Source organism: Lagopus muta, chromosome 5 (assembly GCF_023343835.1).
Source record: "Lagopus muta isolate bLagMut1 chromosome 5, bLagMut1 primary, whole genome shotgun sequence".
Lineage (NCBI taxonomy): Eukaryota > Metazoa > Chordata > Aves > Galliformes > Phasianidae > Lagopus > Lagopus muta.
The window spans coordinates 42,612,771-42,628,854 of NC_064437.1; the positions used below are offsets into that span (position 1 = coordinate 42,612,771).

General features: G+C 38.8%; 1 protein-coding gene across 13 annotated transcripts in view; it reads right to left on the reverse strand.

Moving 5' to 3' along the window:
* The window catches only part of ZMIZ1 (zinc finger MIZ-type containing 1), a 325,404-nt gene that overhangs the window by 127,217 nt on the left and 182,103 nt on the right, over positions 1-16,084 (reverse strand). For all 13 annotated transcript variants that reach the window (XM_048946996.1, XM_048946995.1, XM_048947003.1 and 10 more), the window contains one exon: positions 9,396-9,509. In XM_048946996.1, the coding sequence (XP_048802953.1) occupies positions 9,396-9,509 (114 nt within the window). The remainder of the gene's footprint in view (positions 1-9,395; positions 9,510-16,084) is intronic.

A 16,084-nucleotide genomic window follows, 5' to 3' on the forward strand; every position in this document is an offset into this window, starting at 1 on the left:
CACAGTGCTGGCCATGCCCTTGGCCTGGGCACCATCTTGTGCAAGCTCAACATGGCATGGGCCAGCTGTGCCTCTCCCACAAGAGCAGCAGGCAGGAGAGCAAGTGAGAGGAGGAACAACCCAAATTTGTGAGCCTAGTGAAATCAGCCGGTCAAGTGTCACTCTTTGCTCAAGTTTTTCATCAGTCATAAAGGAAAACAAATTAAAATTCACTTTTGTTAAAAAATAATCTAAATTTAACAGGTTTTCCATTGAAAGAGAGGACAGAAAATCTTCCTCCCCTCAGAGAGCAAAACCAAAATGCTCAACTACTTAGTGGAAAACAAACACTTTTAATAAAATTTCCAAGAGTTATTTTCCACCCAAGTTTTTCTTCTCCCCACTCCTCTAAGGCTGGAAGAAGCTGTGTGAAACAAACTGCTCTGGCAGTGCTCAGGAGGGCACGCCATGTCCTGCTGCTCTCCAGCCTTTGGATGCTACACACTGCTTCTCAGCCACTGTCCTGCCTACACGGATACAGCAGGTCCACTTTATGTCCAGTGTCTTTGTAGGCTCACGAAAATGTTTAAGTGATTGTATTTAACATCGTTCTCTCAACAGTAGCAGCCAAATACTTACTTTTATTTTAAACTGAAAGTTGAACAGAGTGGTTTGTGTGCCCTCCAACAAGGGCTGCAGGCTGCTCACAGCTGCAGAGGCATTGCATCATTTCTTACACTGCTCAATGGATACTGGGGAGGCTTTCCTCCTATGAACTTGAATACCAGGTACTTCCTCTCTCTTTAAATAAACATTGGGATTCTCAGAAGCAAGACAATAAATATATTGCATGAATATGGTCCAGAAAACACAAAGAATCAACAAGAAGACTGTTGGTAAATTTAGTATATTCAAACCAGTAGACCCAAATAAAATATATCTCAGGGTGCCTCAAAGGAACTAGCCTGGGCAAACGTGGTAACTGCTTGTGATTATTGCCAGGAGTTCATTCAAGGCAGACGCTTTGGAGGCACACACCAAATCTCTGTTAGTAAGATGGTTAAAAGGTGAATCTTAGAAATTACAGTTACCCAGTCTGATAACAAAATAAATTACTAAATCAGTATTACATTTGCAATACAGAGCATCATCCCAAATCCATCAGCACAGTGCAGTTTTCTTCTTCGATGAGTTAACTGGCCTTGTAAATATAAGGAAAGTAGTACATCTATCTTATCTCAAATAGGCCTTTTGACATTGCTCAATATGGCATCGTTACAACAGATGAGCAGAGCTTAGATGACATTAGCATAAACTTACTTATAAAACTTTAAAATTATAAAAACTTATAAACTTCCTTATAAACTATTGACTGATATTCCTCCGCCAGATCACAACATGTCCTAGATACAGGCCACTTCTACGTGTTCTATTTTGACACAGACAATGAAAGAAGTTAACTTGCAAAACTTCTACATGATAACATGCAGAGGGGTCTGCATGCACTTAAGACTATGATAAAAGTTCAAAATAACCTTGAAAAACTACAGAAATGTTTTAAAAAATTAAAACATGTATGAACTATTATAGATGCATAGAAAAATCGGACACCCAAACAGAAAATTAGGCATAACTGGTGAGGCAGAAATACTGAATAAATGAATTCAGACTCAACAACAGGAATAAAATGTTGAAAATGAATTTCTGAAGAATGTATCAATAGTTTCATTTTAATCCAAGAGAAAAGAGCAGATCAATTTTCACATATCTGCACAAAATCAGTATTATGTGAGTCATGCAGAACATCACCATGAGTCCATCAGATTCATGTGCAACTAGAATTCATCTGCCCAGTGTATAAGTGACTGAACATAGATACTGGGAAAACTTTTGAGGTTCAGGCACTAGAACAAAGTAGCAATCTCTGGAGTCCGGGGGTTGGGGTATTTACAGCACAGAATCACAGAATCACAGCAGACTACTCAATATCTATAAAACACTTAAGATGAGGGAAAAAGATAGGATATTAAGCTCTATTAGGTCCATCCATCCTAAACTTAATCTCAGCAATGTGGATACCTGTTGCCAGCTGGTGTCATGCCACTTTGCCTGCACCCTACACAAGCAACAGTCCCAAGTGTAAAATCTGCCATGATTTAGATCATACTTGAGTAACAATGTTGATCAGGTGGGATTGAATCAACATGGTATCAATTATCAACACTATGGTTAAGTGATCTGATACCACTTGCTAACATACTCGGGCTTTCTCTAACTGCAAATTCAAATTCAGTGCACAGGCAAAGATTCAGATGACACACAGGCAGCAACGTGTGTTCAAACATGATCCCATTCTGCAGTGCTGTGAGCATGTACCTTACTTGGCCTAAACATACATGCCATGAAATTCAGAGGAAAAGTAGAGCACAAAAAAAAAAAAAAAAAAAAAAAAAAAAAAAAAAAAGAAAAGAAAAAGATATATTTGTCAATGACACCATAATGATAAAGAGGAAACTGCTTAGCCAGCCAACCCAAGGTTCTACACTTAGTATTCCTCTATGCTATTCTACAAACTTGTTTCCTAATATTTTTGCTACACACATAGAAACATCCAGCTTTTATTTTAACTGAGATACAGTACTGATACTAAAACTAATACATACTTACATGCAAAAAACCATAATTTTAATGGTAACTGCCAGTACAAAAATCTGATTTCCAAAAGCCGTTCAAATCTTTAATCTGGACAACACTGCATTCATAACTGAGATGTCAAATTCGCCACCTGTGACACAGCTCTGCACAGATCCAATTGACAGGGTCATTGACAGTGAGGGCAAAATTTTGAGAGTTAAGTTTTAATAATGAGAAAAGCTGAGAAATTCAGCCACCAACTTCTTTTTCTCTGCTGAATTTAACTGCATTTCTTTTTCTTTTTCTTTTTTTTCCCCTTTCTGCAGCACTAAGGATCTACACCCCAGCAAGCTCTTCTCCCTGCCCTTCTTGTCATCACACCACGAAGTACTGGAACAACGTACCTCTTAACCTAACAGGCCTGTTAATCAAGAGGGCTATATGGCTGCTTATTACAAAACTCCCTTCCCATTATGTTGCACTTTCAAAGAATCTCTTAACTAGCAGCAGTCAAGAGCACCCCCCCCTGCTGGCATCAGAATGAATTTTTCCAATTCAATTTGCTGGCTGCTCAAAACTAAAAAATGCCAGCTGATTGCTAGTTCAGACAGCTCTGTGTTCAGCCACTTGTGCATACTTGAAATTATCTGAATGCAGTTTGAAGACTACAGCAGAAATTTTGTAATTAGAATTCTGCAATGTAGATGGTAATTTTTCCCCCTTGGTAACACACAGAGATCAGATAAACAGGAAGCAAATTGAAGAATTTTGCAACATGAATGGCGATCTGCTTCAAGTAGAAAAAAGAGAAAGGGAGGAAGATATCTTTGTGATCTGAAGTCTTGGTCTGATGAGACTCTTACACTCTAATTGCAGAAGAGCTGCCTCAACAATACAGACAATCAAAGCAGGTGAGTAAAAGTTACACATCATTAGCTAGTTTTTGGCTTTTGATGCTTGAAAACAGATGCTAGACAGGTTCTGCAAATGTAAAAGTCTCTGTTCAAACTAGTGTTCTCTTAAATATATTTCCAGCGCCAGTCACTGGATAAGGACTGTATTTTCAAAATGAAATAAAATATTATGCTTGCTACCTAATTCTTTGTCACTTCCTGAAACACAGCATGCAAAATACCGATACTTCCTCCTTTCCTCCTCCTCCTCCTCTAACATGCATGTTTCTAACAAGCCTAAGAACTGAATAGAAGGTCCCCACACTCAACCAACTCTAACTGAAATTTTCTCCCAGAGGAGAAAAATGCTTTAATAAAAAAGCCAGCTGATCACTGGGTCACTGAAATACTGTTGTCACCTGAGTCCTGACAGGTTTTGAGCAACGATATAGATGAAACATAGTAATCACCTGAAGAAAGTAATATAGGGATATCAGAAACATTTTAATTTGAACAGCAGCACATTTCAAACAAAAGCTTCAAAGCTGTAAAATAACATGACTAACAGAATCAAGTTAAAAAAAAAAAAAAAAAAGGCTTTAGAATATCTTAAGGTCATATGACAGCCAGTAACACTGAGTTATTTGCTAGCATTATGAGCTGCTCTAGAGAGGACTGTTCTGTGCCTGCTGGCTGTACTCCGTCAGTACAGCTTGTACAGAGCCCCAAGGTGCTGTGTGCTGAAAGCAGATAAAAACATGTGCTTCACAAATGCATGGAGAGAGGACAATGGAAGAAGAATTCCTTCCACATTAACTTTTTGTTCTGGAAGTCCTGGATGCAAAGACTAAAAGCAACACTTCTAGGGCTCTAATGGGCAGCTGCGACCTGGTGTTTTCTAGGTATAGACTGTGCTGAACCAACTCTTCCAACTGCAATTACTCTGATTCAGATCTTAAATGGTTATGAAAAGTGATTTTTTTATGCTGACTGTGATTATATGCTTTTCTGCATTAAGCAGAATGAATCTAGCCAGGTGTGAAGAAAAAGTAGGAGTAGATACCTTGTGAACACATTAGCAGGACTTTGTAGGTTTTGCTGTTTGAGGCATCCTGTTGTGGAAACTTGACATAATTCAAAGATATGGCTTTTGTCCTGCTTTTTAAAATCTTTTTTTAATTTTGCATTGGATGAACTGACATAAACATTTAGTTTTAAAAATGACCGAAAAATCTAAACAATCTAAATTCCACAATTTTCCAAGGAGAAATACAGATCAAAAGGTTATTGTACAATGTATCACAATCACCAAAAGTGAGCCTATCATAGATACTTCCAAAGGTTAAACATAGATGCCTGTTATTTCAGCAATTCTCTTAAGTACTGAGATCTAGAACCAATACAAAAGATTCAAATGAAATCCATGATCTTTGGACTGAGTACAACTAGGACTGCAGCTTTGTGTGTTTTTATTTCTTTCAACTTAGAGATGAAACACTTAAAGAAATATGCATGAATTTCTCACATTTGATGACTGAGATAGACCCAACATTCAGAGAGGAAATGTAGAGCAGTAAGACAGTGGAGAAAATAAACACATTTTTAATGAATATCTCAGCACAGCTTTTTGTGGTCAAACTGGGTAGGAAGAGTCAACTTTCAGATAAGAAGAGGTCTTATGTCCCAACCAGGGTGGTCATTTTTCACAAGAAAAGCTCTCTTACACTCAGTGCTCAGGCCAACAGCTAACTCAGGTAAGCACATCCCGTTTACCTAAATTCATTCTACTATCCAAAGCCATTCTGGTGTCAGGATTTAATTTGACTAACCCTGTAGGTACAGTTACAGAGCAACTGCACACAGCTGTGCTTCTCTCTCCAGTATTTTGTTTTCAAGCACACTGCTGAAGAGTCCTAAAAATGATGAACTTTTGTGTGTTGTAACTCTCAAGAATGATGAGAGACTGAAGAAGTGCCTTTATTGTCCTCTGCTGAAAGCAGCATCAGACAAGTCTTTAAATCTGTCCATTTTGCTCTCAGCTGTCCTCTGGTTTCCATTTTTGCTTCAGCACAAACATTAAAGGTAACCATGTCCTCAGTGAAATCATTTACAAGTTCAACTGTTTGGCAAGAGCAGATCTGTGAGAAGAGACTAGAGTGGATCTGAGAAAAAAGGAGCAAAGGATGAGACAACCTTGTCCAGCCAAACTAGAGTTGTTTTTTAATTGCTATACGGGAACACAGTTACTTCTGTGAGCCAAAAGTAAAGTAACGCCATATGCAAGTTTTCAAATGTCAATAATCCTAAAGTTACCAATAATATTAATCTTACCATAATATCATCTCATCCCAGAAGTCTTCATTAGATACAAGCTCTAGAATCAGAAACTCTTTCAATTATAATAAAGTTACAGCTACATTTGCTTTGTGGAAAGCGGAGGCTATTTTACAGCTCCTTCTACCACCGTGCAAGAGTTGAAGTCACATACCAAAAATCATATCCACTACAATTTCAATAAGTTACAGAATTAATTATTTCAATTTTTATTCATTTTTTGTCAACAGACAATTCTATCTGTCTTCAAAATGACCACTGTAGAAAACTAACGCCTAGCTTTCCTTGGCAAGCTAGAAAGGAGCTCACTGTCCCTGAGAAAGAGCATAATTTGTTTACATGTGCTCCATCAAAGCTGTTAAAGGAAATCATTCTGCAGCCTGTAACTTCCAAGAAAGAAAGCACATTCAAAGCTGATCCCTCCATCCTTGACATTGTATTTATTTGTTAAAATGTTCGGAATTTTTTTATGAACTTTGTTGTCAGCAACTGCGACACCCCCCCACGGGATGTGACGCGATAGGCCCTCTCCCTGCTCTATGATTGATGTGTGGCACGTGCCCTTAGGGGCGTAGATGAAGCACATAGGTTATATAAGCTAGAGTTCACGTGTAATAAATGCCATTTTGCTGTTCATCATATTGGTGTGTGCGTGCAGTCATTTGGTCCTGGTCTGGTTTTAGGTCAGTACCGTAGGAGGCAATGCAACAGAACTTCTATTACCTGCTCATTTCAGTGACTCTCTGTTATGGCCAAACATAAAAAGGTAAACTTTAGAATAAGTGTCCATCAGATTCTTCAGACATAACAGTGATGCAAATACAATCATACACACACACATCTGTCTATCTGATAAATTCTCAGTTGCTGTACCAACTCCCAAGTTTGCTTTTGAGATAGGAAACCCACACCTGTTAGATTGCATAGATCATCACTGGAGCCTATAGCAGCGATTTTAATTCCAGTCATATCAAAGTACTGCTGATACATAAAAGTCAACTATTTACTGCTCAACATAAGCTGTCTGTTTAGCTAACCTGATTTCTGTAAATGCTTGCGTTACAAGTCAAGAACAGGAAACCTCCATTAGCAACCTATTTTATATATTATTATCAAAAGAAGTGATTCCACAAGTAAAGTTGAAAGTTTTGCTGGTGATGTCCACACAGAATATTTCTAAGACCTTTTTTTTTCTGTATCCCTTCAGGTTCTCTTAGATTGGCACCAGGAATGAAAATACATTGTTGTTACAAAGTGAATCAGACATTATCAAGAATGAACACAGAAAGATGGTGCACAGGAAAAACAGAATTAATTTAAGAACCACTCATTACATTAAAGCACAATGTCAAGATTCTGAGTACTTTTTTAAAAAAATTAATAAGATAAATTCAACTGAATTAATTTTTGCAAAAATATCAAATAGACTCAAAAGAAGCAAATAATCTGGTAGCTCTGCAGAGCTACCATTAAATTCTCTACTCACAATACAACAGATGTGTTTTGGTGCTCTGGCTTTACACCTGGATGCCTTTAAACTTTGATGTGTGTGAATGGATGGTTTGTTCATTCCTGAAAGAGCTTACCCTTCTGCAGCCACGACACTAATACATTTCAATATGCATTAGTACATACTGCATTATCCACTAGTAGGATATTATGTTCTCATATCCTTTGATGGATCTAAGAGCAGTTTAGTATAGTGCTTTTTCTCTCATCAGAGAGCTAACAGAAGAGTGTCATAAGAGAAAAAAATCCTTCTGTACAATAAAGAGGAGGAGCCTTATAAGCAAGCATCTTTAGCTTTTGCAGAATTTCAGGAATAAATGCACTTGCCCTTGGGAATCCACGGAACTCAAATGTTATAATGATGGTAGAGACTACTTGCTTTAAAAAGCATAGGAGTATTAAGGGAAGCTATTTTTGAAGGTCATTGTAAACACTGGCAAAGACAATAATCCTGTTCTAGGTTGAATACTCCTTCATATTGTTGGTTTTTTTAATTTTTCTTTTCTTTTAGCATCATCTTCACAAAGCAAAACATTGATAAACTTTGTCAGCATTTAAAAAAAAAAACTCTTAATAGTACAGAATACATCATTAAGGAAGTTGATGTTAAATTTATTCATAATATTCTAGTATTTCACTAATTCTCAACTTTCTGAATAATCTCCCTGGAAACAGATTAAGTTCTAATATGCATATTAAATATAGAGATATATTATTGTTATTATATTGTACTATGTATTATTATTCTGTAGATAGAAATATAACATTTCCATTTCTCTCTTGTGGTCTGTTAGGACAGTGAATCACTAGCGGTCAGACCTTATTTTTACCTTGCACTTGGGCAGAGCTGCAAGTCTGTTTATGCAGAAAGAAAAGATTTAAGCAGCAAGGAAGCTGCATGTCAGATTAACAGCATTCTAGCAGAAATCGGCAAAGAAATAGTGTACAGGTTGTCTACACATACTTGTGTGTGTTGTGTCTCCTTTCTTGAATGCTAACCTCAAAATACTAGCTAAGTTTTAAGAACGTATAAATAAAATCCACACCTTCTCATATCACTGGATTTATTCCAACCTTTCAACACAGGAATCTGAAGGATGCTATACACTTGAGCACACTAAGATGGAGCCATTCCTTAACATTTGGATTTCTGCAACTAAATCTAAGTCTCAGTGTCTTTTTCTTTGCATCAGTTGCATACTGCGTGAGAATAATCCATGTGCTTTTACTCCCTCCCAGCAAGTACAAAGATGATCTCTACATTAATCATTTTACTGTTTCTGTCTCCTTCCTAAATATTTGTATCCGCTTGTCCTGCAAATCGCAGTGAAGCTTTAGAACACTCCTACTACAGAGTTCAATTCCTCTAAAGCCTTGACAGAACATAATAATTTTGGAGTGGAACCTGCTGCTGGATGTATGGGAAATAAAGCACTGAAAACAAAAAATGCTGTTGAGCACACAATGAAATATGTTTTCCATGCATTATAATCAAGTTGCTTTAGGAACGATAGCAGTTTTAATAAGAAATGAATAGTAGGAAAAACAATGAAGTCAGTAAAATTGTTGTAATTATTATGCTAGGATTAGACCTGCAATCCATACATGCAACAAACCAAACACGCAGAAACATTGTTCAGCTGGAGGTTCTGTATGCTTGAGTAAAATAAGTAGACCTTCAAAACACCAAAGGCTGAGGCAAGGAAAATAAATGCCTATGAAGTCTGTTAACTCCACAGGGAGATATTTCAGTTGGTAATTTCAAACCATGAAAATAAATACTGTACGTACAAGTAAGGAAACCTAGTATGTACCACGTACTATTTTTTTTCCTCATTTTATCATCTAATTAACTTCTTGCTACTAAATCTTGCTACCTGTGATGCAACAGACTCAAATAAACAGTTGTAAGCATCCGCCTTCATGTGTTAAAGATAAAATGATGAAAGACACAAAATTCAGACTCAGAAAACCAGATTCCCTTGGCCACAACACGCGTTATAAACCAGGGGGTCAGAACTGCCACCACATGTGGACTGGACATACCGTCAAACAACCCATCAGGCTCTGCTCAAACGGTCTCTGAAAGGCTCTGGGGTCACCACACCAGTCCAGGAGCTCTGTAGCTGCATTATGGAAGTTCGCAGGGTTCTGTAAGTGCTGGCAAAGGAAAATGAAGAAGCACAGTAAATAACATACACAAAGGCTGATATGCTGCTTTCCACACCATGTTAATGCAAAGTTTGGAAGCTAGGAATGGTACACACTTTGGAAGTGAAACGAAAAATTGTATAGCAAACACAGACTATCCTGCTTTAATTAATTCTCATTACTATCACAGACTTCCTGATTTTCTAGTACGAATTTGTTCGTCAGAGATGAACTACAGCTGGAATTCCAGAGGTTATCCATACTTGTACCCCCAGAACATTACCTCTCACATCTGCAAACTGTAATGGATTCTACTTGGACACCAAAACTGTCTGAATCTAAATTCAGTGCAATTTCAGTTCTGCATTCAAAATCCTAATCTTAGTCTCATGCTCAGTTGCTGGGACATGCCAGTGCAGCCATGCCTTCCAATACTAAGTTTCATCTTTGCCTGCCAGCAGTCTCAGGAAATACCAGTGACAGAGCCAAACTGACACAATACACTGATCCCTTCTATGAATTTTGCTTTCTGTTTATCATGAAGCGTCACAGTGAGCAATTGGGGACCAACTTTGAGATGACAAAAATAGGAAGAATTGTTCTTGACTGAGGTGTGGCTGGGATGCTGATACAGACGAAAATGTGGAAGCACTGGAAGTGTGTAGAAATCTCAGAATGGAATCTTACTTCCGAAGAATCTGGCACAATTTTGAGAGAAAATAAAGGTTTTCTTTTAAAATCTGCATGAGAAATGCAATTTTAAGCTGCCACACTCATCTCTCCTTTTGTAATGAACACACTGTATCCCTATTTTGTTTTTTGAGACATTTAGTAAACTTACCTGATATCATAACTGACAATATCATCCTTCAAAATGCTCTACTGTTAAAGTATTCTAGCATTTTAGCAGAGGGAGGGCACAGGAAAGAAGGAATTCAATTTATGTGAATAATATTGCATAAGTCTTTCAAGGAAGCAAAAAGAAAAGAGCATAAGTAGGAATTGTGAACATCTTTTTAAATAGTAGGTTTATAATTCTTGAAATAGCTGAGAAAAACATGAAAATGATGATAATTTTAACCAGAAGGTACAAAACCCAAAGGTATCATTTTAAAAATACATCCTTATTTTTGAATCAGTAGCATAATTTGGGAAAACATGCTCACTTCTAAGCATCTGGATTAATGATAATACTCACAACCTCGTTTTTTCCTCTTTCCCCTGGTGCCTGAGAAGCTGCATACATATTAACTCTACCATAAATAGAGGAAAAAATCACTCTTATGCCAGGTTTTAAGGACTTCTTAGTCTGTGAGCTTTTGAATGACATTACTGGAATCCTTCTTCTAAGAAGGCTCTTGGTCAGAGGCCTTGTTTTAACAAGAGATGACTGACATGCAGGGCATGGATTTTTAAATATCAGCAGAATCTGAAATAGTAGACAGGCACTGTGCATGTGATTTTCTCCTCTGCTCTACAAATACAGACAATAGCTCCTACTACCACCTCACCTGAGAGCTTCACCTAGGCTGCACAACAAAGCAACTTTTTCTTGCCAGCTCGTTATCTTGTTGTTGGAGGAGTCAAACTATTCTGTTTATACACAAAAGAGAAGAATCCAAGCAAGTAAGTATAAGAAACCATATCTTAAGTCTTTCTATGAAAAAAACCGCCCCATGAATAAGGCCAGCAGCTTGACTCATGCATCGTGTAAGCAGAAGGGAAAAGGTTCATTTTGAAGGTTTCATTTAGACCTGCCGAGAAGTGACTGCCTGACAGCAAATCCCTCAGTGTATACTACTTCTTCAGTACTCCATCTGCAGGGCAAACAGAAGCTGGTTCAAACCTCTCTACAAAATCACGTGTAAGCTCTGCTACAATCAAACATACTGTTTCCAGGAGGCAAGAAATGCATGTAAGCTGGTGAACAAATTGCATTTCACTGAACACATGCTGCACTGATAGGGCACATATCACAGAAGAAACTGAGCTATTTCATTATGGGAAAAGAAACAAATCAAAACAAACTAAAAACAACCACCCCTACCACTCAGAAACACCTCATGGAGAAATTCCCAACTCTGTACTTGAAAATGCCTTTAACAATCTGTCCCTCTTTGTGAAATGAATCGAGATCTGCAGGAGAAAAGTGCTAAACTTGAGTGAGATACTGTTACTTTCACCACTGTTACTGTTTGCAAGCTACACACGTGAAACAGACATGAAAGATCAATCCCGAATAATTTTGTACAGGTTTAGGCTAACAAGTGAAAAGCAGAAAGGGATCTCAGCCAAAAGCCTTATTTTCAGCTCAGTATCTCATAACGTTGATTTCTGTTTAGCATCACAGAAAAGTAGTATCCCTTTTGCAAAGCAGAAGCCCAAAACGCACTAATTTTGCACTTCTATCTGGAAGGAAAGGCCTCAGTTATGTCGCTGAGCTACTTGTCCTTTAACTTCCCATCATGTGTCCTCACTGCATCAGGACCGAGTGCTGCATGACGATACCCTAGCCCACCTCCTACATACAGAAGGTATGCTGAAATTATGACTTCTTAAATGCTTCTGCACAACTGAAATTAGTTTAGAAACCAGCTGGAAAAGATAAGTAATTCTATTAATTTAACTAAAGACTAAAAAGCCCCAAACAAGCCCAACAAGAAGAAGGCAAAAGACCAGTGGTTTCACATTCTGAGGAATATACTTTATAGCTTCTATGACTGAAAAGCTGGTCCCACAGGACGCTCCTATCAGTTAAACAGAGTTCCTTCTGTGGCATATTTCTTACAGTTTTCTGATTTCCTAATGTTTTAAATTACATTTTCCCTCAGATTTCTCTTTTTCAGATTACAAAGGGCAAGGTTGCTTTTTGAGGAGAAGCATGGAAAGCAAAGAAAAATCCTGCCTGAATCAAAGCACAAAGGCAGGTGAGTTACATAAGAAACTATAATATCCAAATAATAATCCAAATATCTACCATCATTTTTTTTTTATTATTTATTGACAGCTTAAACACTGCACCTGGGGCAAAAAGCACTAATGTCATTCATGCCCTCACAACAAAAAGGCTACCTAAGAAGGATATTATTACATCTGCTATATTCACGGAGCAAGAAATTAAAGAGATTTTCTTAGCTCTTGATCCAAGAAGGGAAGTACAAAACAAGGCTTTTGCCAGACCCATCCATCAGCTTTGCTGTGAAGCACTTCCACACATGGCTCTATCCTCTTCAACTGCAATTACTGGCAGCATCTTGACAGAAGCAAGGCGTGAGCCTGGAGAGTCTAGTTTGAAACTGTGCCTCATGTAAACAAGGAAAAAAAAATCACTAATGGATGGTTTAGAAAAAAAGCAACAATGAACCAGATGTTTCTACGACACACCTTGGTATGTCTTCAAAGCTGCTAATCAAGAGTGTAATAATGAAAGATGGGACCTGCAACCACGCTTGCAAGCTACAGTGCTATCAACAAGTAGTGTGTATGAACAGAATCTGAAGTGGAGGTGAAAGAAGACAATGAACTCAATTATTTACCAGACTGGCTGCACTATCATCTACATCTTAGACAGTTTTAAGTGAAACATGACAATTTCCATTATTGCAAAACCTAATAAAATGCTCAGACTAATCATTTCTGATTCCAAAAGACTAATATTTTCTAATCCTGGACTGAACAGAGATCACAGAGATACCTAATGCATGTGAATGGCTCATTACTGCAGGGATCACCAGGTGGTGCTCTAAAGAGACAGTCTCTTCGAGTCATTCATTTTTGGTCTTGGAAGGAACCCCATGTTCTTTGCAGCACTTTAATTACTAGATTGGCGTGAGGAATGGAGAAAACAGCAAAGGTGCTCGCTGTCCTCCTCCCTGTGTTCCACAAGAAAGAACTGTACCAGCGAATCTCCTTTCCAGAACAGAGCTGGCATTTGAGCTGGATTCTGGGGAAGACAGGAGTGTCTACCTGCTGCACATGCCCATGTGTGGCTTAAACATTTTATTTAAATAAGGAACAGATCATTGCTGTATATCAACAGAGAATACAAGCAGACAATGCAGGTACAGCAGGACATAAGTTTACTCTTTTTCACACTAAACATCTGAGTGTCTGTTTCATGATTTGCTGTTTTGTGGTCACCAGCAGGAAGAAAATGACATTCACATGGGGACTTATGTGGAGCAGCTGATATGTGGCAATTTTTGGTGCATGCATTACAAAATACAGCCGTTTCTGGAAATTGTTACTCCCTCCCAATTAGAAGGTATCTAAAAACTCCCAATAAGCAATAAAACTCAGCAATGAGCCCCAAACTATGTGCTTCACAGCACAGATGTGTGAAATAGGCACATGTAATAAAGAATGCATCTTTTTCAAATTAGATACTACAGCATAATTGAGTACTTTCAGTCTTCACACCCACACCAAAGTGAGTGCAGCCCACTTCCCGCAACCAAGGACTCCACATAATTTTAGAGACAGAAATCAAACATCCACATTGAAATACAGCAAGAACAACAGCCTTATCCCCTTCAAATATGAAGGACTGCAACCTGGTTATACACTTGTGTATGTTAGGGAGAACAGTTTAAGAAGTAATGGAAGAGTCACAGCCAAAATTAAGACCAATTACACAGGGCTGAAGCTGTCTCATGACAGCAATGGTATGGAAAAAGAATCATTTAAACACGGAATCCATATGTTCCAAGTAGTTGCTATAGAAAACAAATGTAGAATTTACAAACTGCATATTTCTGGTGGAGGATTTTTTTCTCTCCCTTCTTTGGAGTACATCAAACTGAAGACAAAGTCCTAATTTGCCGCAACTTAACCTATTCAAAATGAGATGTCATGCAAATAAGTTTTTGAGCAGCAAACTGCTTAACTATGCTAAACAAGTTATTGCATTTATTTACGTGATGTCGCGCCAAATTATGAAGGCTGACTCAAGTTGTCTGTTTATTTTGCCGAGTTACGTCTGCTCTGTGTCTCACTCCTTGATTTAATTGAGCTGCTGAAGATAATATAACTTATCACACAGACACGATGCCATGTTGCTAGATTCTAGGTTAATTAACAGTAGCCTACAGTCACTGCATTTCTCACATGGTTAGCCACTTGGACCCTGTCTACTGTCTAGCTTCACTAATCAAGGAGGCTGGGAATTTCACATTAGCGATAGAACACACCAGCAGCAGACAGAGCTTTTGACTGTGCAGAAAAAGAAAACCCAGCTTGCCTGTCGGCAGCTTTTTCTTCCCTCTGAAATTAACCCATTATTATGCGGTGTCTGCTCACGCTGCACTTTTGGCAAAACCTCTGCTTAGCAAATCAGGAAAATCAAAACTGGGTGGCAGCTGCTCTTTGGTGGGGCAGAAGGCTGCGGCTGCTGCTCCTTGAGTAGAGCCAGCCTGGGCCCAGCAGCAAGACCCACACACTGTGTGTGGCATGGTGCTGCGAGCCAGATGGCCTGTGCAGCTGCCCTGACCACAGCAGCACAGGAGGCAGAAGCAGGGCACTGCAGAGCTCACAGGAATGGCACAGCACACAGTGCACTACCTTCTGCCGGTGTCTGACTGAGGTGGACCTGAAAATAAGGATGTGCCTCCTTGACACACAGACTCTCAGGACAGGCTGCCCCAAGACCTTCTTTCCCTAAACTGTGCAGGCTAGCTCTTTGTTCTAAGAATTACTGTTCCACACAGGGCAGAAAGCTTCCCCACCTGCCCACAAGGCTGCCCAAGCGGACCCAAAGGCGGCAGCAGGACAAGGTGGGCTGGGAGGGATGAGCACCCCTGCCTGCAGCTCGTCTTCTGGGCTGTCCGCACCACAAAGCTTCTCCCCAAGGTGGAGCTATGTCATCAGTATTGGAGGAGGACAGAGTTCAGCTCACAGCGCAAATATTCCTCCTGCCTAATGAAGACCCTCCCCTTTTTTTGAAATAACAGCACTTTTGATTCTTTTTGCCCAGAGAAATATGTTTTTGCTATTAATATTCCTTGCTGTTCTCCCTAATGCACAATGCATACAAAGAGATATACCAAAAGAAAATGATGAAGCTTTGTGTTTAGATATTTACTCTGTGTTTTTTCCTCAGACTTCAGCCGAATCATTCCTAGTTTGCATAACAGGTTCATCTATAAGTTCTGCAAAATTTATCTCGCACTGCATTACACATCTCGAATTGTGGGTCATACAGAAGCCAGCATCTAATCCACCTCCTCTGCATTATGTGCTAGATATTCAGCATGCTGTGAGTTTTGCACAGGGCTTATGACATCTGAAATGCATGTACACAGCTCTGAAGTTCACAGGATTCATTTGCTATTTTTAGCTGCTGGTGTGCAGGTTTTCAAGCTTTCCTCCACAATGTAAGATTTTCACATGACTGTAAAACCTAAGGATTTAAAAGCAAAGCAAAATGTAAACCTTGTCAAGATTCATGTATAAAAAACAGGATGATCAAAACTATGAAAAGAGTAGTTCCTTAGGGACTAAATCAATTGACACCGTCTGAGGAAGGAGCTGATCTCTGCTTCCTGTGTACCAATGTGACTTTTGTACACAAAAAGTTTAGGCACCTG